This window comes from Grampus griseus (assembly GCF_964374135.1).
Source record: "Grampus griseus genome assembly, chromosome: 2".
In the NCBI taxonomy this organism is placed as follows: domain Eukaryota; kingdom Metazoa; phylum Chordata; class Mammalia; order Artiodactyla; family Delphinidae; genus Grampus; species Grampus griseus.
The window spans coordinates 96139572-96161392 of record NC_139018.1 but is presented as its reverse complement, the minus strand read 5'-3'; the positions used below and the strand labels follow the sequence as shown (position 1 = coordinate 96161392).

At 46.4% G+C, this 21821-nt stretch overlaps 1 protein-coding gene across 1 annotated transcript in view; it reads left to right on the top strand.

The window, feature by feature from the left end:
* The window catches only part of GNB5 (G protein subunit beta 5), a 42396-nt gene that overhangs the window by 10827 nt on the left and 9748 nt on the right, over positions 1-21821 (top strand). The window contains exons 2-6 of the mRNA XM_082649106.1: positions 3060-3196; positions 6674-6715; positions 8744-8820; positions 15003-15135; positions 20650-20793. Coding sequence (XP_082505232.1) covers positions 3060-3196; positions 6674-6715; positions 8744-8820; positions 15003-15135; positions 20650-20793 — 533 coding nt within the window. The remainder of the gene's footprint in view (positions 1-3059; positions 3197-6673; positions 6716-8743; positions 8821-15002; positions 15136-20649; positions 20794-21821) is intronic.

The following is a 21821-nucleotide window of genomic DNA, read 5'->3' as shown; positions in this document are numbered from 1 at the left end:
AAGTTATTATTATAGAAACCAGCTAGCCGTGTTCATCATTTCTTTCTTTAAAAAAGAAAAAGTTAAATCCTGAAGTCATGGTTCATCAGAAGGCAAAGGAGAGAAGCCACATCTGTCCTGAACCAAGCTCCCACAAATGAGTTACAGAGCATGTTCCACTCGTTCCCAGTTTTTTGGTTTTTGTTTTTACTTTCCGGTGTTTAAAGTTTTTTAAAAAGTCTTTAATTCAGCAGATGTGAGATTTGGCAGATAGAAACAGGATAGAGTAGGTTGGGAGTGAATCTATATATGGGAAGAGAAAATGCAGTGAGAAAAAATAATTAATAGTTGGGATGTGTTCAAATTCTTGCTTTGCAGGGAGGCCCTGTTTTGGTTGGTGAGTCATCTTTTTTTTTTTTTTTTTTGGTAAGAGTGACATTAAATGGCTATGATTGTCCTAATGCTGAACTGGGGGAAGCAGCACTAATATTGGTATGAAGTTTCAAAGTAAAATACTAACTAGAATATGCTGACAGCTCTGAGCTGGTATAGGCTTGTGTAAAAGGCCTATAAGAAATTAGAAACCTTCAGTCTGTTTTTACATTGCATTCAATACGTTTTTGTAAAGAATGTTTCCATAAAAGACTAACATGCCGTTGGTGGCAATAAAGAATGCGATGTCTTTGCAGAAGCGATGGCATAATAATTGCACACTCGTGTAGCACTTTATAAAGTTTAGCAAGTACTTTTTACAGCGTGGGTTTTCACAGAGACTTTTAACCTGTTCTCTCATTTTTATTTCATCACAAAGAAATGGGGCAACTAAAAGAAACCAAGACTTCTTGGAGAAATAAATGTCTGCTTCCAGGGCTAGGGCAGGGAGGGAACATGAGCCCGCAAGAAGACGTGCTCCGAGGATGATGGGGACGTGTGGGAAGGTCTCGGGAGCCTGCCTGATAGGGCTCGCACTGAGCAAATCAGGGATGAGTTGGGCATCAAAAGAAATAGTAGTAAAGGATTATAACTTCTTGAATAAAATGAGAATCCATGAGTCCCTACTAAGGTAAACGAATAAATAAATACATTGGGGAAGAAGGAACACTCCTCTTTATATTAGAAAGTCAACTAAACAATGCAGAAGGAATGATGGCATTAGAAGTCACCACTTACCAACCATCATAATAATTGGTTCAGGCAAGAATCATGAATGGATGTTAAAAGTAGGGTATTCAAGTTTGAGGAGTATTGTGATGTTTATATATTCTCAGAGTACATCCCCACAAAGTACTTTTTCATGACAAAAGGCAAAATGGTAACTGTACAGTGGAGAACCCTGGCAGACGCCACGTTGACCAAATGATCCGAGTAAACATTGCTGGTGATGGGACTAGCGGGCTGCCTCCTGATGGGACAGGTGTTCAGGGCAGGACCTCAGCGCTAGTCTGTGGTGTCCCTGCCAAACGTGCATTACCCAAAGCTAATCTTGAGGAAGCATCAGACAAGCGCAGGTGGGGGAACAAAATAACTAGACAGGAAGGAAAGCGACCAGTGACTGCAACACGTGACCTTAGGTTTTCTTTTGCTATAAAGATATTGTTGGGACAAAGGAGAGCATCTCAATAAGGTCTATAGATTAGACATCGTATTGTTTCAGTGTCAGTTCTCTGACTTTGATAGTTTCCTTGTTTTCAAGAAATACACACTGAAGTGTTTAAAGAGAAGGAAGGGAAGAGGGGAGGGAAGAAGGAAGGAAGGATTTCCTGAGAAGGGGCACTGTTGTCACAAGGGTTAAAGCACAGAGTCAGCCCCTCAGCCCAGGCTTCAAGTGAGGGAGGTGGGCACTTCCCCAGCGAGCGCCAGCAGCTCCCTGGGAAGGCCAGAGCCGGTGCCTTGCCTCTCTCTACCCGTGGTGTTCTGTCTGTGCCAAGACACCACACCTTTCCTGGGGCTGTCCCCCGGCCTAGAATGCCCCCTTCCCTCCTCCCCACCTGCCCAGAAAAAGGCCCAGCTGAGAGATTTAGAGGAAGGAGAAGCAGAGCTGGGGTTAGGAGCCCGGCGCAGCCTCCAACCTGAAAGGGAGTGGCGCCGCACAAGGGGACAGAAGCCACGTGACCCCCACCTCAGTTTCCTCACCTCCACAATGACGGCATGGACTGGACGGTTTCTGGGGCCCTTTCTGCTACTTCGCGTGAACTTGTCTCCCTCTGACAGCCTCTCCAAAAGCCCCCCCAAAAGCTCTCCCTTGACCTCAGGAAAGAGGCTATGTTCCCAGCCCCTGAGAGATTGATTTTTGGAGTGCCTTCCTGAGGTATGTACCTTCTGCAGATCATGTGTTCAGACTTGTGGAATGTTGCGTTGATCTCTGCCCGCCCTGTGAGTTTTCAGTAAATCCACAGTGTACTGTTTGGAGGGTCAGTCAATTTGCTCTTTCCTGCAGCACGTGGATTGGGCAATTACCATGTCCCAGACCCGTGCCCGGCATGGGGGGGACCAGTGAGGAAACACAGGGCCTGCTGTTGAGCAGATGGTGCACGTCCTGGCACCTGATAGGACGGTTTCTGTAAAGTCACTTGTCCCTGTGACTGGAAAGTAGTAGGTAAAAGAACCAGAAGCCCCCACTTTGCTCCTGGTCAGTTGTATGAACTCGTATCCGCCGGATAACCTCTGTAAGCCTCAGTCTCTTCACCCATTCAAAGGGAATAGTGATCTCACTCCACTGCCTACCTGCCCGCCTTGCAGAGCTGTGGCCCTTCAGTAGGAGAGTTCTATGTAGAGCTTTGCAGATATGAGGCAGTCCTGTCCTTATTCCCTCAACGTGCATATATGGAAGTGCTTTGAAAAACAGGGTCATTTTTTATTGAAGTATAGTTGATGCACGATATTATATGTTATAAATGTAGGGTCTTAAACACAGAGAGAATGACAGCATGTCTCTGCCTTCTCCTGAGCTTGAAAGAGACAGCATCGCGAGGGCAATAGGGTAAAGCGCAGGAGAGTGAAGCGCTGATGGCTTCCCTGTGCCAACTTGTGGCTCAGACCTGGTCCTTGGTCACGGGATTGAGTGTGTCTTGTCCTTGCAGTGCACCAGGTGGCCGAGCGCGTGGAGGCCCTGGGGCAGTTTGTCATGAAGACCAGAAGGACCCTCAAAGGCCACGGGAACAAGGTTCTGTGCATGGACTGGTGCAAGGATAAGAGGAGGATCGTGAGCTCCTCGCAGGTACGTCACACCTGTCAGGTGATGGTGGGCACATTTCTGATTGTAAGCTGAAGGGAAAGAGCCGTCCTTTTCAAAAGACCCTCTCCGAATGTTATGTCTCTGCCTGTTCGCCAAAGGACATGAGTTACCCCGGTAAGAATTCTCTGGCGTACTTGAAAACTTCACTAATTTGGGTAGATTTGAAATTAGTAATAACTGAAATATTATGAACTCTATTTTACAAACTATGCAAACATTTTCTTCCTGAGTATATTTCAAGGTCTTATTTGTAAGTGAAACCATTTTTAAATTAGGGGTTTTTTTTCTCCAAGTGGAGGGCGTAAGTGGTTGAAGTGCCATTGTGGCTTCTTTCAGTTTAAGAGTTTAGCAGTTTTTATGCCTTAAAGAACAAATTTAAACTATGTATTTTGTGAAGTATACTTTTTTCATTCATTTTATATAGCTGACATGGTTTATTTTTACATCTTATGTATTAGTTATTAAACTGCTACATAACAGATTACCCCCAGGTTTAACAACTTACACAGTGAATATTTCGTATCTTACATGGTTTCTGAGAGTGAGGAATCAGGAGCAGCTCAGCCGGATAGTTCTGGCTCAGGGTGTCTCACAAGGTTGCAGTCAAGATGTTGGTCAGGGATGCAGTCATTAGACAGTTTGGCTAAGGCAGAAGCTCCCTTCCAAAATGGCTCACTCACATGGCTCTTGGCTAAGGCCTTAGCTCCTCACCATATGAACCTTTCCATCAGGCTGCTCACGACATGGTAGCGGGCCTCCACCAGAGCAGGAGAGAGAGACAAAGGCAGAAGCCGTGCTGTCTTTGATGACCTGGCCTCAGAAGTGACATTCCTTCCGTTCTGCATTCCATGGTCACACAGACCAACACCGATATAATGACGGAGGGGCCTGGACAAGGACATGTCTTTCAGGAGGCTAGCCACCACTGCTTAATGCTTTTTATGTCTATTTTGATGTTACATTCGTTGAACATAAAACCATAAACTGAAGTCATATATTTTTATGGCCAGTTTACCGCCCCCCCGACCCCTGCCTCTGCCTTTAGTCCAGCTTTTTCAAAGGAAAATTTGGTTTTTATTTATAACCCTTTTAAGTATCAAAACTGTACATATTCTAAATAACCCATGAGTTCTAATATCTCTGTCGGTACTATGTTTGATAGGACAGGTGTTATTAATCTCCTGTATTACCTGCAAATCTAGTATATCACGTTGCACTTGCTTTTTTAATGTTCATAAAAATATTTAATGTATCAGTTATGTATTTAACTGGAAAAAAGAAAAGGTTTTTACCCCTACCACCCTGTTACAATCATTATTATCTTAGAGCACCTCTTTCTAGACTTTTTTCCAAAGGCTCCTTTTTACAAAGTGGTTGTTGAGATGTACATGTTGCCACCTAGCCTTTTAGACTTTTTTTTTAATCCTTAAAAGGATGCCATATGTTGGACTTTCTGTCGCTCGTGTACCACTCTTACTAGAGAGGGTGGGAGAGGAGGAGGGATGCTTCAGCACTGCTGACTGACTCCATCCATCCACCTCTACTGCAGAGGGAGTCGGAGAGGTGGGTGGGGGAAGGGAGGAAGGTGGGAAACAGCAGAAGGGCTCTGGAACAGACTTTGAGTGACTCAGAGCAGCCTTTCTCCCTTAAAAGGCAGGAACTTCATCTGCCTGACTGAGTGGGTTGGGGTTTGGGGTGGAGGCACAGTCTCTCCAGGTACGTAGGCCCCCGGTGTCTGTGCTCACGGAGGGACCACATTTAGTTATGAGACTGCTTTTAGCTTCTTGGTTGCCTTTCTCTCTCCAGAGCGCACAGTAGGTGGGCGGTGGAGCCAGGCAGGCGGGCTGTGCGGTGGAGGAAGCCTCTGAAGGGAACGCTGACTTGGGTGATACACTGAGTCTCTACCCCCCGCCCCGCCGCAGCCCTCTGCTCTGTTATCTAATTCACCCACACAGCATGTATGGGCGTTTAGTCAGAAAAATTAGAAGCACAAATGTGCTTAGGAGTCTTAAAAGGCCCCAAACCGCCGACTTTGCCTTTGATCACGGCCTCTCAGCCCCACGCAGCGTGAATATGGAAACCCTCCATCAGATCAAGTGAAGCAGGCAGCTGTGTCACTTTCATTACTCAGACCTTGCTGGCGCCCCTAAGTGGCATTCACCTCGCTCACCAGATCTGGCTCCAAGTGGCTTGAGTGATTAAAAAAAATCAAGCCTGCGGTGGAGACTGCAGATTCTCCATCCCTGAGGATGTGGGGGGGACCCACGTGCTGAAGGAGGTCGGCTCAGCCGTCCCCCTCCACTGCCAACGGGAGCCTGGGGGCCCAGACAACCCTCACACCACATTCTGGGTAGACGACTGCGCTGCAGTCACCGGGGCTTACGTGGGTTTACCTCTGATGGGTTTGCGTTACAAACAGATGGCATCATAGCCCCTCCCCACACCCCCTACTGGGGCTGCAGAGCGGATCGCAGTGAAAGTGGCCGTGTTGTCTGTGGCATCGCCCAGAGCTCACCCTCCACAGGGAGTGCTCTTTGTTTCCGGAACAGCTGCTCACGGGGGCCCCCACCATCATAGGTGTGAGTCCCATGTTGTTTTGCAGGGTGGGTGGGGGTGAGGCTGTGATGTCCCTGAGCACCTGGGGGAGTCAGACTGATGTCAGGCCCACCCAGTCCCCCTCCACAGCTTCCACAGAGGGAGGGGGGGTGAAGAGTGGGGTGGGGCTCTTACACGGTCCTGCAGGGAACGTGGACTCAGGCGAATGGTAGGGAGGACAGGCTGGGGAGGTGGGGTGGGGGGACCGTTAGTTACTGTCAGGCATCTGAAAGTAATTTCAGCTTTACCTTATCCCTGTATAACTTACTGACATTCGGGGTACGATGGTGATGACAGTTTACCAACAATTTGTGCTTGGTTTATAATTGGCATAAAAGAAGTGTCTGAGTGTTGCTTTCTGTCATTGTATCTATACAAGGGATGCAAGGTTGAGAACTGAGACTTGCATCATGCTGGAAAGTGCTGTCGCCACCTACTCGCATTTCTTCAAGGATGGGTTGGAGGGTCTTGATTGTCCAGATACTTGCTCTGGCTTTCCACTTGGCACTGCCCAACTGGACTTGGCTTTCCATGAGGTTCTCAGCAGTTAACGTGTTAGGGCTTGTTGACAATTTTTGAACTGTTCACTCTTTTCTGTTTTTCTTCAAGTGTAGTTGATGTACAATATTATATAAGTTACAGGTGTACAGTATAGTGACTCACAAGTTTTAAAGGTTATGTACTCCATTTATAGTTATTATTAAATATTGGCTGTATTCCCTGTGTTGTACAATATATCCTTGTAGTTTATGTTATACATAACAATTTGTACCTCTTCATCCCCTACCCCTATACTGCCCCTCCCCCCCCATCTCCCCAGTGGTGACCTCTAGCTTGTTCAACTGTTCACTCATTTCCTTCCAGGATGGGAAGGTGATCGTGTGGGATTCCTTCACTACTAACAAGGTAAGGCATTGTCCCTGGTGGATTGAGGCACTTCAGAACCCCAGCCCTGTCCTCGTCCTCTCCAAGCACCCCACTACTGGTCTCCCTGCCCTTCAGTAGCCTATTTGGGGGTGCAAACCTGACGAAAGCCCACCCGTGTTCGGATGGTTCAGCAGCCCACTGTAGCATTCATTCCTCTCTTGAGCCGAACCCCTCGCCCAGAGAAGAGCATGCAGGGCGAACACCGAGGGTGCCGATACGGAAACAGGAAAGGGCATGGCCCCGAAACTTGTCGCATTCACACGTGCTACTACCGCATTTAGGATTTTTCTTCTGGCTGATGATAAGAGGTACCCAACCCCCAGTTTCCTCTCCCCTCTCTGTCTTCGACTAGACTCCATAGCACGTGGACTTGAGCAAACAGTGGGTGGGGAGCCGAGACCTCAGTGGGATTAAACTGCTCTTCACGGGGATGCCGTGGAGTCTCAGCCCCTTGCAAGTCCGGCATAGGCATGTACTGCTCCAAGCGAGACCTAAGTTTAGACTTGTAATGAAACAGAAAGACCAGAATCTATGTGTAGGTGCGCTTGCATGCCTGCATCGTGTTGGCATTTGCAGTAACAAGTACTGTATATTAAATATGGACTCCAGTGTTTACTTAGAAAGAAAGTCTTCCTTTTCACTGTATGAAAAAGAAACCTATTATCTGTCTCAAATTGAACAGCGTCCTTATTCCGCATTATTGAACGTGTTCAGTAAGTGTCATAATAGGCAGTTGTTACACAACCTGCTCAAGGGGGCCCAGAACCATCTTGTAGAGCAGAGTCTGGAATGGTCAGGCCCCTGGGGAATAATAAAAATGACAACGTAACAACTTGCAGAGGGCTTTCCTATACATCACTCTGCCTCTCCAGAACTCCTCAGCATCTTCAGGGGTGGGGCTAGGGGGTTGCTTCTGCTTATGCCTTAGCATGGCGTAGAGCACACGCCTCCTGATGTCTGGGGAGCCATTGGGTTGCCGCTTGTGGTCCCTGGCAGGGCCATAGTTACCACTTGTCAGCAAAGGGGCCGGGATGCCCTGTGCTGAGAGTGGCCACTCATTCGTGGAAGTAGGTTATTCATGATGTCTGAAGGGCTACTACTCCGTGAGTGACAAAGAACTTTGACAGGCAGTATCAAGGCCCATGTCTCCCCACAAAAACACAGAGAATCATAACAGGAAAGAAGACCAGCACTTGAATGTACTTTACAAACCATCTAGTCCCATCCTCTCCCTTCCCAGACAGAGAAGGAGAATGAGATAAGACAATGGCCAGCCTGTGTGAGGCTGCACATCTCGCTGGTGTTAGAACCAGGTCCAGGGCCCATGGCTCCCATGGAAATAGGGCCACAGACTCAGAAGTTTTTGAATCATGCCTTAGTTGCTTATATGCGTGCAGGAGAATACGGGTGACTCAGACCCCAGCCAGGAGCCAAGGACTTACACCTCCTCTGAATGCTTCCATGTTACAGGTTTCCTTTTCTCCCAGAGCACAACTCTAATCCCCCTCCCCAAGCCCACCCCCATTCCTACCTGCCCAGGAATGGTTTAAGACCCACAGAGGACAGAGGCTCGTGTATACTCACTCACAGGTAAACAAACTTGTAACATACATGTAAAAAGATTCAAGAATACGTTTTTAAAATAGAGGGAATCTGAGTAAATAAGGTGAAGCATATACGTATGTGAAATGAGATTCCGACAGATCTTTCAAAGAAAATGAGCCCCAGTATTCATTCAGAACAGCAGGGGGAGTATAACAGTAAGAAAGAAGTAAGACGTGAAGGATATTCTTTTGCTAGTTGAGATTTTTAACTTTTAGAATGTAGGACATAAAGTTTGGTTGATTATAGAGGATCTGAGTCTCCTCTTCAGTCTCAGCCCAAACCACTGACCTTTGAGACTAGAGAGTAATTTGGTAGATGCTTCAGTGATTTTACTTGGTACAAACTGACGTTTGTGTAGAAGTGCCCTCGTTCATTGCGTGCGTGGTGTGTGCTGTGTTGCAGGAGCACGCGGTCACGATGCCCTGCACGTGGGTGATGGCGTGCGCGTATGCCCCATCGGGATGTGCCATTGCATGCGGGTAAGTATGGGTGACACAGCAGCGTTTCACATGTCCTGTTGGCCATAAAATGCTGTTCTATGACCTCTCTCCTGGAGGTCAGGTTAATATCTTTAGTCTCTACTTCCTTCAGAGGTGAGAACTCACAGGATGTGTCCCAAAACCTCCATCACAGATCACAGTGTTAGACTGTCCAGTGGCCAAAACCCCAGGCAAAGACACACCCAACAGACAGGACATTCCAGGGCCTTAGAGATCACCTCCCAGTAGTGAAGGGCAAAGGCCAGACCTTCCATTAAGTAAGGTTAATTCTTCAGTACTCAGTAGGAATGATAAATACTCTACATTTTTAAAAACCCTCAGGTAATATGTTTCTAATCGGGCATTAATTCTAGCAAATGCATAGCGTTGGATGGGTTATATAAATTTCTCAATATTTGCTATTGAGATATCAGATGTCTAGCACCAAATTACAAAAAGAACACGTTGGGTATATCCTTCTGTGATATATGATGAATATAATAATATAGCACACAATGTCTTCAACAGTAGTTCAGAAAATGATTCTGTAGGCTATTTCTTATTTTAACCCTCACTACATGAAACCCAGTGGAGGGATTTCCAGGAGGACAGGGGGACAGTCAGGGGTGAGAATAATTTTACGAGGCCCAGGTAGACAGCTTTTTTGGTGACACCCAGTGCAGAGAGAGTACAGAGTGGAGGAATGGCTGGCGCCTTAATCTCTTGTCATCTCTGTTTCCCGGGTCCTGGCATGTGGTAGATGGTCAAGGTCTGCATTGGCTGTCTTACAGGCTGATATAAAAACCAAAGTAGAAGTTCAAGGTGTGAATATTTGGGAAAGCACTTTTTAAAATATCGGGAGTCCCATGGATGAGGAGAGAGCAGAAAAACTAAACTGAGAAAGACTGAGTCCTCATCTTAGATAAAAGCACCATCTGCCCTAGTCAGACCATGCCGCGATTCGTTTTCAGTTTCCAGTGATAATCTAACATAGTGTTTCCCAGCTATGGCTTCTGACATCCCTGTAACTCCATCATCACACAGATCCACACCTATGTCATATTCTCTAAATGTCGTTACAGGTGACAAAAGGGTGTTTTTCTCTTCCTCTGGGTCTATCTCTCAGTTGGTTCCAAACTTGAAAGCTGAAACTCTACCAGTATTTACACAATTCCGTTCTCAAAAAAATGTGTCCGTTGATTTTATATACATATATGTGTATTTTTTATTTGAAGCCATATCACCAAGAAGCCTTCATTCAGGTATTGTACACTTGCTATGAGCACCTGTGTGCAAGGCACTGGACTGGGTGTCCTAGGGAAATTCAAAGATGAATAAAACGTAGTACCTGCCTCCAAGAAAGAATAAAAAAATAACAATAATGACCACTTCTTGAGCCTCTATCATGTGTCAAGGGCCATTCTGAACTCTATATTATCTTCACAACAGCCCCTTGTGAAAGGTGAGTGGGATCCACTCCATTTTATAGTTAAGAACACTGAAGCTTAGAGAGGCTAAAAAACATAACAAAGGTCACAGAATGAGTTCGGTACTAAAGCAGAGATGCAATACCAAATGCATCACATTGCAAAACCTTTCTGCTTCTCATAGCAATGCAAATAAACCCAAGTGTGAGTGAGTATCCCGACAGAGCTACAGAAATTACTCTGAAGCTTCAGAATAAGAGAACATGTTTCACCTTGAGAGTCAGGGAAGCCCATAGTCTGAAGCATGCTGGTTCATTGTCACAGCCAAGTGCAAATCATTCCCACTCACACCATCTATAAACATGCTGCCAAAGCTAGTTACTGGTAAGAGACTACCCAAGTCTACACCTGCACCTCCAAGCATTTGGAAAGGCAAAGGGGTCCCCTAGGTTCCCCAGGGCCTCAGAAGGGAATGCCCCTCCTAAATGTCATTCCCCACTAAATGGAAGCAGAGCTCCTTGGAGTAAGACTGATTGTAGGTCTGGGGCAGGAAAAGAGTAAAGTGAGCCTAGGGTATTTTCTTGTTCCAGAAAGCAAGGGAACACTCAAGTCATATTAATGGAACCTTATCAAACAGAAACAGGAGCCACTTGAAGGGCCCCCCGCCAACTTTCCAAATTGGGATAATTTTAGCATCACATGGAATAATGGTAGTAATGGATCATAACCCAGTTGAAGAGAAAAAAGAATCCATGGGTGTGCAGTGATACTGGGAGGAGGAGGGATTGGATTTGTCTTTACAGAAAAATATCAGCTGATAAATGCAGAAGGAATTATCAAATTAGAGGATCACCATTTTGTACCATAAAGTAATATTTTATTCAAGCAAGGATAATCATGCTAAAGCCATTGTATGATGGTTGTTGGGAACAGGATATTAACATGACCTAAAGGTGTCACACCACAGATTATTATTACAGGCATACCTTGGAAATATTGCAGGTTTGGTTCCAGACAATTGCAATAGAGCAAATATCACAATGAAGTGCGTCACACAAATTTTTTGGTTTCCTAGTGCATATAAAAGTCAAGTTTACACTATACTATAGTCTAAGTGTGCAGTAGCATTATGTCTAAAAAAAATGTATATACCTTAATTAAAAAATGCTTTATTGCTGGGCTTCCCTGGTGGCGCAGTGGTGGAGAATCTGCCTGCCGATACAGGGCACATGGGTTCGTGCCCCAGTCCGGGAGGATCCCACATGCCATAGAGTGGCTGGGTCCGTGAGCCATGGCCGCTGAGCCTGTGCGTCCGGAGCCTGTGCTCCGCAACGGGAGAGGCCACAACAGTGAGAGGCCCGCATACTGCAAAGAAAAAAAAAAAGCTTTATTGCTAAAAAATACTAACCATCAACTGAGCCTTCAATGAGTCTTAATCTTTTTGCTGGTGGAGGGTCTTGCCTCAGTGTTGATGGCTGCTGACTGAGCAGGATGGTGGTTGCTGAAGGCTGGGGTGCCTGTGGATATTTCTTAAAGTAAGACAGCAGTGAAATTTGTTTTATCGATTGAGTCTTCCTTTCACAAACAATTTCTCTGTCACATGCAGTGCTGTTTGATAGCATTATAGCCACAGTAGAACTTCTTTCAAAATTGGAGTCCATCCTCGCAAAACTTGCCACTGCTTTATCAACTAAGTCTGTTAATATTCTAAATCCTTTGTTGTCATTTCAACCACCTTCACGGAATAGATTCCATCTTAGGAAACCACCTTCATTGCTCATCCGTAAGAAGCAACTCCTCCTTCGTTCAAGTTTTATCATAAGATCGCAGCAATTCAGTCGCATCTTCAGGCTCCACTGCTCATTCTAGTTCTCTTGCTGTTTTCACCATATCTGCAGTTACTTCCTCCACTGAAGTCTTGAACCCCTTACTGAAGTCTTAAACCCTTCAAAGTCAGCCACGAGGGTTGAAATCAGCTTCTTCCAAACTCATATTAATGTTGATATTTTGACCTCTTCCGATGAATCACAAATGGTCTTAATGGCATCTAGAATGGGGAATCCTTTCCAAAGGTTTTCAACTTACTCTGCCCAGATCCATCAGAGGAGTCCTATCTATGGCAGTTATAGCCTTATGAACCATATTTCTTAAAGAATGACTTGAAAATCAAAATTTCTCTTTGAACCATGGGCTGCAGAATGGATGTTGTGTTAACAGGCATGAGGACAGCATGAATCTTTTGTACATCTCCATTAGAGCTCTTGGGTGACTGGGTGCATTGTCCATGAGCAGTAATATTTTGAAAGGAATCTTTTTTTCTGAGCAGTAGTTCTCAACAGTGGGATTAAAATATTCAGTAAACCGTGTTGTAAACAGATGTGTTGTCACCCAGGCTTCATTGTTCCACTTATAAAGCACAGGCAGAGTAGATTTAGCATAATTCTTAAGGGTCCTAAGATTTGGGGAATGGTAAATGAGCATCGACTTCAACCTAAAGTCACCAGCTGCAATGACCCCTAACAAGAGAGTCAGCCTGCCTTTTGAAGCTTTGAAGCCAGACGTTGACTTTTCCTCTCTAGCTGTGAAAATCCTGGATAGCATTTTCTTCCAATATAAGGCTCATTTGTCTATATTAAAAATCTGTTGTTTAGTGTACCACCTTCTAATTATCTTAGCTAGATCTTCAGGATAACTTGCTGCAGCTTCTACACCAGCCCTTGCTGCTTCACCTTGCACTCATGTTATGGGCAACGGCTTCTTTTCTTAAATCTCATGAACCACCTCTGCTAGCTTCAGACTTTTCTTCTGCAGCTTCCTCACCTCTCTCAGCCGTCATAGAATTGAAGAGAGTCAGGGCCTTGCTCTGGATTAGTCTTTGGCTTAAGGGGATGTTGTGGCTGGTTTCATCTATCCAGACCAGACTAACACTTTCTTCCTTTCAGCAATGAGGCTGTTCTGCTTTCTTACTCATGTGTTCCCTGGAGCAGCAATTTTAATTTCCTTCAAGAACTTTTCCTTTGCTTTCACAGCCTGGCTGTTTTGCACAAGAGGCCTAGCTTTCAGCCTGTCTTGGCTTTCAGCATGCCTTCCTCACTAAGCTTAATCATTTCTGGCTTTTTATTTAAAGTGAGAGGCATGCAGCTCTTCCTTTCACTTGAATGCTTGGATGCTATTGTAGGGTTATTAATTGGCCTAATTTCAATATTGTTGTGCCTTAGGGAATAGGGAGGCCTGGGGAGAGGGAGAGAGAGAGAAGAACGCCAGTCAGTTGGAGCAGTCAGAACACACACAACATTTATCGGTTAAGTTCACCATCTTACATGGGCATGGTTCATGGTGCCTCAAAAGCATTACAATAGTAACAGCAAAGATTACTGATCACAGATCACCATAACAAATATAACAATAATGAAAAAGTTTGAAATATTTGTGAGAATTACCAAAATGTGACAGAGACACAGAGTGAGCAAGTGCTGTTGGAAAACTGACACCAATAGACTTGCTTGATGCCAGGTTGCCACAAGCATTCAATTTGTAAAAATGCAATAAGGCAAAGCGCAATAAAACAAAATATGCTTGTAATTACAAACAATCACCCTTACCGTGGAGAGATCTGGTGGTCCCCACTTTGACCAAGTAATCAAAGTTGGCGTCACCAATCTTGACACAAGAGGCATTGCAAGCCTCTTAAAGTGAAGCAGTAAGAAAGAAATAACACAATATCACCTTTATATATCACATTTATATTATTGTTAAAAATGTTATACTTGAGGGACTTCCCTGGTGGCACAGTGGTTAAGAATCTGCCTGCCAATGCAGGGGACACGGGTTTGAACCCTGGTCCGGGAAGATCCCACATGCTGCGGAGTAGCTAAGCCCGTGTGCCACAACTACTGAGCCTGTGCTCTAGAGCCTGCGAGCCACAACTACTGAAGCCCGTGTACCACAACTACTGAAGCCCGTACACCTAGAGCCCATGCTCTGCAACGAAGAGAAGCCACTGCAATGAGAAGCCCATGCACTGCAACTAAGAGTAGCCCCCGCTCGCCGCAACTGGAGAAAGCCCATGCGCAGCGATGAAGACCCAACGCAACCAAAAATAAGTAAAATAAAATAAAATTTTAAAAAAATGTTATACTTAAATATAACCATTAAGAAACAACATGACAAATCCAGACTGTGTGACATTCTGTAGGACAACTGACCTAAGTTTTCTCATTATAAACAACCAAAAAAATGTGTCTGTTCTCCATTAAAAGTTCTAAAAAAGATATAAAAACAGAATGTAATGTGTGGATCTAAATGGGCCCTGGATCCTGGAGACAGTTGGGAAAGACTGAATATGGATAGCTTATTAAACGGTGTTTGGAATTTTTGTTTTCGCAGATGTGATAATGAGTTAGTGATTATAGAATATGTTCTTAGTTTTAGGAGATGTAAATTTGCAGATTGAAGTATTTAGATGTAATGTGTCATGTCTGCCACTTGTATTCAGATGGTTCAGAATTTGCTCCCACAAATATGGCAAAATGTTAAGTTAGTGAACGTATGTGAAGAGATCTGGGTGTTCATAGTATTATTTTCTCTTTCAATTTTACTGTACACTTGAAAATCTTCAAAGTAAAAGCTGAGGGAAAGGTTATAGCATATGATACTGCCAAAGGAAAACCATTTGAAAAGTTTGTGTGAATGAGAAAGCATATGAATATTCTACTGCCCTATGTTAACATTTGACACTTCTGTCTTCCATGCTAGTGGCTTGGATAATAAGTGTTCTGTGTATCCACTGACGTTTGACAAAAATGAAAACATGGCTGCCAAAAAGAAGTCCGTTGCTATGCACACCAACTACCTGTCGGCCTGCAGCTTTACCAACTCTGACATGCAGGTAAATAAGGGGATGCATGATGACGGGCCAGCCTGCTGGGGAGCAGGGTTGGTCGTGGAGAGCTAAAGTGGAGTTGCAGGCGAGGAAGCTGTTCTGGTGTCCCTCTTCACAGGAGGCTGTGTGCACTCCAGTTGACTCTAAGAGGTAGCTCCTGTTGTTTTTCATATATATGTGTATATGTGTGTATATGTATATATGTTTATATGTGTATGTGTGTATGTTTATATATGTGTGTACATGTATATATGTTTATATATGTGTGTATACGTGTATGTGTGTGTATGTGTTTATATATGTGTATATGTGTGTATACGTGTATATATGTGTGTGTATGTGTATATGTGTGTATACATGTTTATGTGTATATATGTGTGTGTGTATATATGCTTTTTTTTTTTTTTTTGAGCATGCCACTCAGCTTGTGGGATCTCAATTCCCCTACCAGGGATTGAACCCAGGCCACGGCAGTGAAAGGGCCGAATCCTAACCACTAGACCACCAGGGAATTCCTGGTTATATTATTATTTTTAATAAAATCAGAAATGGGGAAATTCAGGGCTGTTGACTGTTGGCAGAGATGAGATGAACTCCATGCCATATTGAACCTCCTCCTCTAATTGACTTGGTGGGGGTGGGAGTGGGTCAAGGAAACTTCTGGGGTGGTGGAAATTCCTGTCTGGGTCAGAGAGGTGGTTCCAAGGTGCCTCCGTATGTAAACCTTCACAGGGTGCTGACTTTCAGAGTTGTGCACGTGACACGCCTCATCGTACCTATTTTTCACTCCTGTTTTAACACATTCGAAAAGAAAAAGCATCAGAGGGTAAATCTGTGCCCTACTTTGAACAAGCCACAAAGTGGAGACAATCCAGCTTCAACGCTTTGGCCACGTTTTCTCTCACAAGTCCTAAAGCATCCTATCGTGTCTCTGTCACATCTCTCCAGAAAGCCTGCACAGATGCCACCACCCGCATTGCCAGATACCAGGGGTGACTGAATAGCAGGGGAGGCTGGGAGTTCAGAGCAGGAGTGGGGGGTCGTAAACGTGCTGCAGGGGCCACCCTGGAGGATGAGTGTGTTGCCAGTGAGGTGGAGGGGAGCATTGTAGGAGGCAGGTGGCCCGAGAGGTGGGCAGGGCCCGATCACAGGGTGCCCTGAGTGGCGGGGCTGACCCTACAAATGGCAGGGAGCCATTGCTGGGGCTGGGGCAGATTGGGTTTGCTTGAAGGAGGAGACTGAGTCAGATTAAAGGCCACTCTGGCTTCAGCTGACTGACGTCAGCAGCGGGGTTGGGGATGGCAAGGATAGCGGCAAGGAGACCCGGGGATGGGTAATTGTCTCACTTCTGACGGGAGGGCTGTTCGGACTTAGAGGGCAGCGTTTACACCTGTTTTTCGCGACCAGGAGTCTTGCAGGCCTCTGCAGTAGAGAGTGCTGTTGCCCTGGCTGCTGCAGTGGCCACATCGGATGTCTTTGGGCCTGAGGGGCAGCCAAAGCAACAGAGGATGTTTAGTCTCCTGTTCTGGATGGTGAATCCTGAGCAAGCTTTTATTATTCTCTGTGTTTTGTTTTTCTCACTTGCAAGTGAGGATCGTAGTAAATTCCTCCCTCATGAGGTTTTCTGAGGATTAAATGAGATGATTCATCTCAAATACTTAGTAAATATCAATAAACATTAGCTCTTATTGTTTTGTTATTTATATTAACGCAAAGCTTCCTGGGTGATTCAGATGCATAGCCTAGTTTGGGTACCACTGAACTCATGAACTAAGCTTCCTTCCAGCTCTGGGATCTAAGATGAAAAACAGAAACCTCAAAAAGCTGTTATAAGACCTACAGATTCTCTACATTCCAGAATAAATGAGTGACAATGAGTTAGAGGATCTGTTTAGTGCATTTATCATAATGAATGTTTGGTTTATAAAATTTATTTTTACTTACATTGTAATGAAGAGCACAAATATTTAAAATATTTTTTAAATATTAAGAAGTTACTGTTAACTTTTAAAGACTATTCATTTCTTTGACTGAAGAGTATGGTATGGAAAATTCCCATTAAAGAGCTAGACCGAGGGAATCATTTCAGGCAGTCATTTGTTTGGACCTGATGTCCCAAAAAAGATTGGCAATTACTGGCCCCTTTGCAAATGTTAGGACAGGACTGGGGTGGAGCATCCCCTAGTGGGTGTGGCCAGCAGAGATTGGAGGGAATTGTAGCACATCACAAAATACAAGTTCTCAAATTAAGACATGGTCCAAGTCTTGTGTGTTCCTAAGCTGCTCTGACCAGCCTGAGTCCTCTTGTCAGGTGTACAAAGGCCTCTTAAGGGAAGTCGAGGCCAGAGGGAGTCCCATGGGCAGCTGCATGGGCTTTGTAGCCTGGAGGGTCTCCAAATTTGAGAGCTGCCTGCAAGTGGGGGCTTTGAGGAGGGCCTTGGGGCCCACACCCAAGAAGCCTGAGAACTCTGGAACTCAGCCAGCTCTTTCTCCATGGAGGGGCCTCTCCTGGCTGCAAGAAGATCCTAGGCCTCCCAGACTGCTGGCAGGAACACACTCCCAAGACGGTGTGGCCAGCAGGTGCAAGGCCAGGGTGGGAATGGATTCTTTCCTTGTAATATGTCCCCTCCCTGCAAGAAACAGAAGATTCTTTTACAAGTGCTAGGCCTAGCGTGTGAGAGGGAAGGGAAGAGAGGGGGAAGGAGGGAGAGGATGAGAGGAGACCACCAGCACGTGGAAACTAGGGGTACAGCACAGTCAGTGGGCGCACTGAATGCTGGCAGTCCTTTAAGGCCTACTTCCTGTTTTCTTTCCTCAGCCATCAGTAATCTCCACCCACAGAGGGCTCTGTTGTGGGCACTTACACTGCAAGAGCCCCTTCCCACACTGTCTTATCACCTCGTCCAGCCCCTGTGAGCAGCAGGAAGGTGGGGCGTAGGGAGGCTCTGCTTGCCAGGGCTTAACCCTTGTGGGTCCCCCTATGGCTGCTCAGAACCATGCTGGCTCCAGGGCTCTGCGATACCATCAGCTGGGTCTTTGAGGCCTTGAGCCCTGGATCCCCACTGCCTTTCTCCCAATTGCAGCAGAGCCCAAGCCTCACACACACTGGCAGCAACAAAATTTAAAACCCTAGTTCTGGCCACCATGCCTTTCCCCAGGCACCCCAGTGTTCTTCTTCATTCATGGGCCAGCCTTTGTACTTGAAACTATCCAGAGTCTGCTTGAGGGACAGCTGCACTGACCTCAGACAGATTTTCCTAAAATATACCCTTGATTTGGTCATTCTGCTCAGAAGCTTTCCACAGGTCCCTCTTGCCTACAGGCTAAAGTCCTGACTCCGTACCCAGGCACACCTTTCATTCACTGCACAGGTGCGCCTTCCCCTCAGCTCGCTCTGCTCTCCTCCCCTTCCTTAGTGAGTGGCCAGCTCTCAGTCCTCCTCTAAGATCAGCTCACATGTTGCCAAAGTGGGTTTGGTGTCCCTCTCACAGACCTACCTATATCTCAGCACTTCTCACTCTGTCGTAAGTGATCATTGTCTCGTCTGCCAAGACCATCAGAAACACCTGCCACCCAGCAATGCTAAGTTTATTAGACCTACTGCAGCCAGGGAGAACCCCAACTTGACAGAATCACTATACCGTCTCAAAATGAAGAAACTGGGGAAGGGTCCTTAGAGGGTTTCAGGGTCCAGGGTGAGTGGTCCAACCTCACCATGGTTGCAGACCCTGAATTGCAGTTCTCTGTGGGTCCTGAATAAACCCATCTTTGCTGGAGAAATACCTGGCAGTCTGTTTGTTTCAGGTCAACAGCTTGCTCACCAGGACTTGCTTTATAAGACCCTTACCTCGCTGGGCTTACCAACCCTAAGCTATTATGTCATAACTAGTTTTCCACCTTAAAAGACCCACCTTAAAATGGGAGGGCACACACCTTGGCAGCAGTCGTGGAGGAAACCGGCGAGGCTTCCGGAAAGAGCTGGTGAGCAAGCTGCTGCCCCTGCGCTTTTTTTGCCTGCAACCATAGCGAGTGGACCATGGCGAGGCATGTGCAAGTCCCCACACAGCAAGGCAAGGAGAACCGTTTTACAGGGTGGAAAAGGAAGTTGGGAGGATTAAACAGAGTTCATGGCTTTTCTTTTTTTTTTTTAATTTATTTATTTTATTTATTTATTTTTGGCTGCATTGGGTCTTCATTGCTGCACATGGGCTTTCTCTAGTTGTGGTGAGCAGGGGCTACTCTTCATTGTGATGCGTGGGCTTCTCACTGTGGTGGCTTCTCTTGTTGCAGAGCACAGGCTCTAGGCTCGCGGGCTCAGTAGTTGTGACTTGCAGGCTCTAGAGTGCAGGCTCAGTAGTTGTGGCATGTGGGATCTTCCCGGACCAGGGATCGAACCCGTGTTCCCTGCATTGGGAGGTGGATTCTTAACCACTGCGCCACCAGGGAAGCCCGAGTCCATGGCTTTTCATTGGCTGAATCCTTCCCAGGAAAGAAGAGAAGTCTGTCTTCTTCCTGTTGGTCTCTATCATCACAGGACATGAATACTCCCCCTTCCGGTCTCCCACTGTATTTAATTGAGGCTTCTGTTTCATTAATTTTTTACAAAGCTGTTAGTCTTGATAAGTAAGCTTAGTTGGTTCACAGTTTTATCTTGCAGGAGCAGTTATTTCCTGGAGCGGGCAGCTAGGTTATTTTTACTTGGTTTCTCAGTATTGTCTAATGCAGCACCGGGAAGTGTGCCTGGCCCTGGAATTGATTAACGTAGGGACAGGGAGTTTGGTGGGTTTCAGTCCTTCCTGACAATCCTGTTAACCAAGTTCCAGGAGAGCAGAGACCAAGACACAGTCTTTCTGCAAACCCTGATGCCTAGCGGAGGGCCTGGACGTGGTCAGCACACGGCAGATGCTGGTTGACCCTGTGTGTCTGTCAGCACCACTCAGTGGCCCAGGGAGCCTCTGGGGGATCCAGCTACAGGAGACTGTGTTTAGCAAAATCCTGCTCCAGGTGGGTCCCGGCAAGCAACGTCAGCATCACCTGGGAGTTTGTGGGAAATACAGAATCTCAGGCCCCACCCCAGGCTCTCTATTAGCAGCTGCGTGTGGGGTTGCACATTAATGTCTGGGAAGCACGACGCTGGGCTTGGGTGCTTGTGGGAGCCGCTTGAGGTTCTGTGAAGCAAGCGTTCACAGAGCCCTTCCTACGTGGCAGGCAGGTATAGAGCCCCGCAGGTACCACAGGGAGACCTCTGGATTCCATACTCTGCAGGAGGACAGGCACATAAACAGCTCCAGGACAGCGAGGGTGTCAAAAATGAACTGTTTCTTTCTCAGTACCAGAGAAAGAGTTCTGTGCTTGAGTCCAGATTTAGGGTGGGTGTGTGTGTGTGGGTGTGTGTGTGTGTGTGTGTGTGTGTGTGTTTAAGGAGCCTCCTCTTCCCTGTGGAACTGTAAGCATCTGCTTGGCTTCCCCTGACAGGGACATTAATGACAGCCACACCCTTCCTGTCCTTTCCTGCGGCAGATCCTGACAGCGAGTGGCGACGGCACGTGTGCCCTGTGGGACGTGGAGAGCGGGCAGCTGCTGCAGAGCTTCCATGGGCACGGGGCCGACGTGCTCTGCTTGGACCTGGCTCCCTCAGAAACCGGGAACACCTTCGTGTCCGGGGTAAAGACCCAAGGAAGATCTCTGGGGGGTCCTTTGTCCACTAGGGAGGCTCATGGTAGCACTTCCTGTTAATCTGTGGGACTAGACTGGACACTTCCCTGGATGGGGCTGAGATTCCTTAAATAAGTAGCAGAGAGTGAGCCTCTGAGACCTTTAGAGACAGTCGCTAGGCACCAGGAGGCTCAGGTGGCAGTGGTGGCGAAGCATCGCTGTGGCGTGATCAGAGCTTTGACACTGGTGGGACACTCTCCCGCCCCACCCCTGCCAGTCGCCAGCCCCTCCCACTCTCGGGCACAGGGAACAGCGTATCTGAAGGCTACGAGTCGGACAGGCAGGCCACCATGGCAGAGGAGCACCAGATGAGCCAGGACACCTGGGACCCACGTTTGCTACCTGACTCTCCATTTCATCCTCTGTAAATTGGGCATAAGGCACGATAGCATTTGCCCCCCACCTTCCCCAGGATATTGTGAGCAGTAGAGGGAAGAGTTTACAGTGTGGTATGCAGAGAGGCAAGTATTTCTATGGACACCTGGGAATAAGAATGGAGAACTGAGGTGGCTGGCCTGACCCCTGGGTCCTGTCTCATCTCGCTCAGGAGACAAGTGATGAGAGAGGACAGAGATGCAAACGCTGTCTAATGATGTTTGCTCCGAGCTGCCCACATCTTAGTCCTGGGCCTCAGGTGAGGGCTGTGAGGCCTCGAGTGGGCAGGGACCCTGATTTTCTTCTTGGGTATTTGGCCCTATCTGTGTACATTTCATTCTTGTGTCTTTGTATAACTGTATTTATCCCTACTCAACGACACTCTTTTTTCAAATTGTTGGTATCATTGTGGACTGTATCATCTCTTTCAGAGTATTAAACTCCATCTGATTTAGGGTCCAGTAACGATTTGAAGAGACTCGCTGATTCCTTTGTCCACATTCTCAGTAAAGATGCTTGGAGTGCTGAACTCCCACAGCAGGTCTCGCTGAGACATCAGTCGTGGCACCTCATCCACCCTCTCCTCTGAGTTGAAACCAACA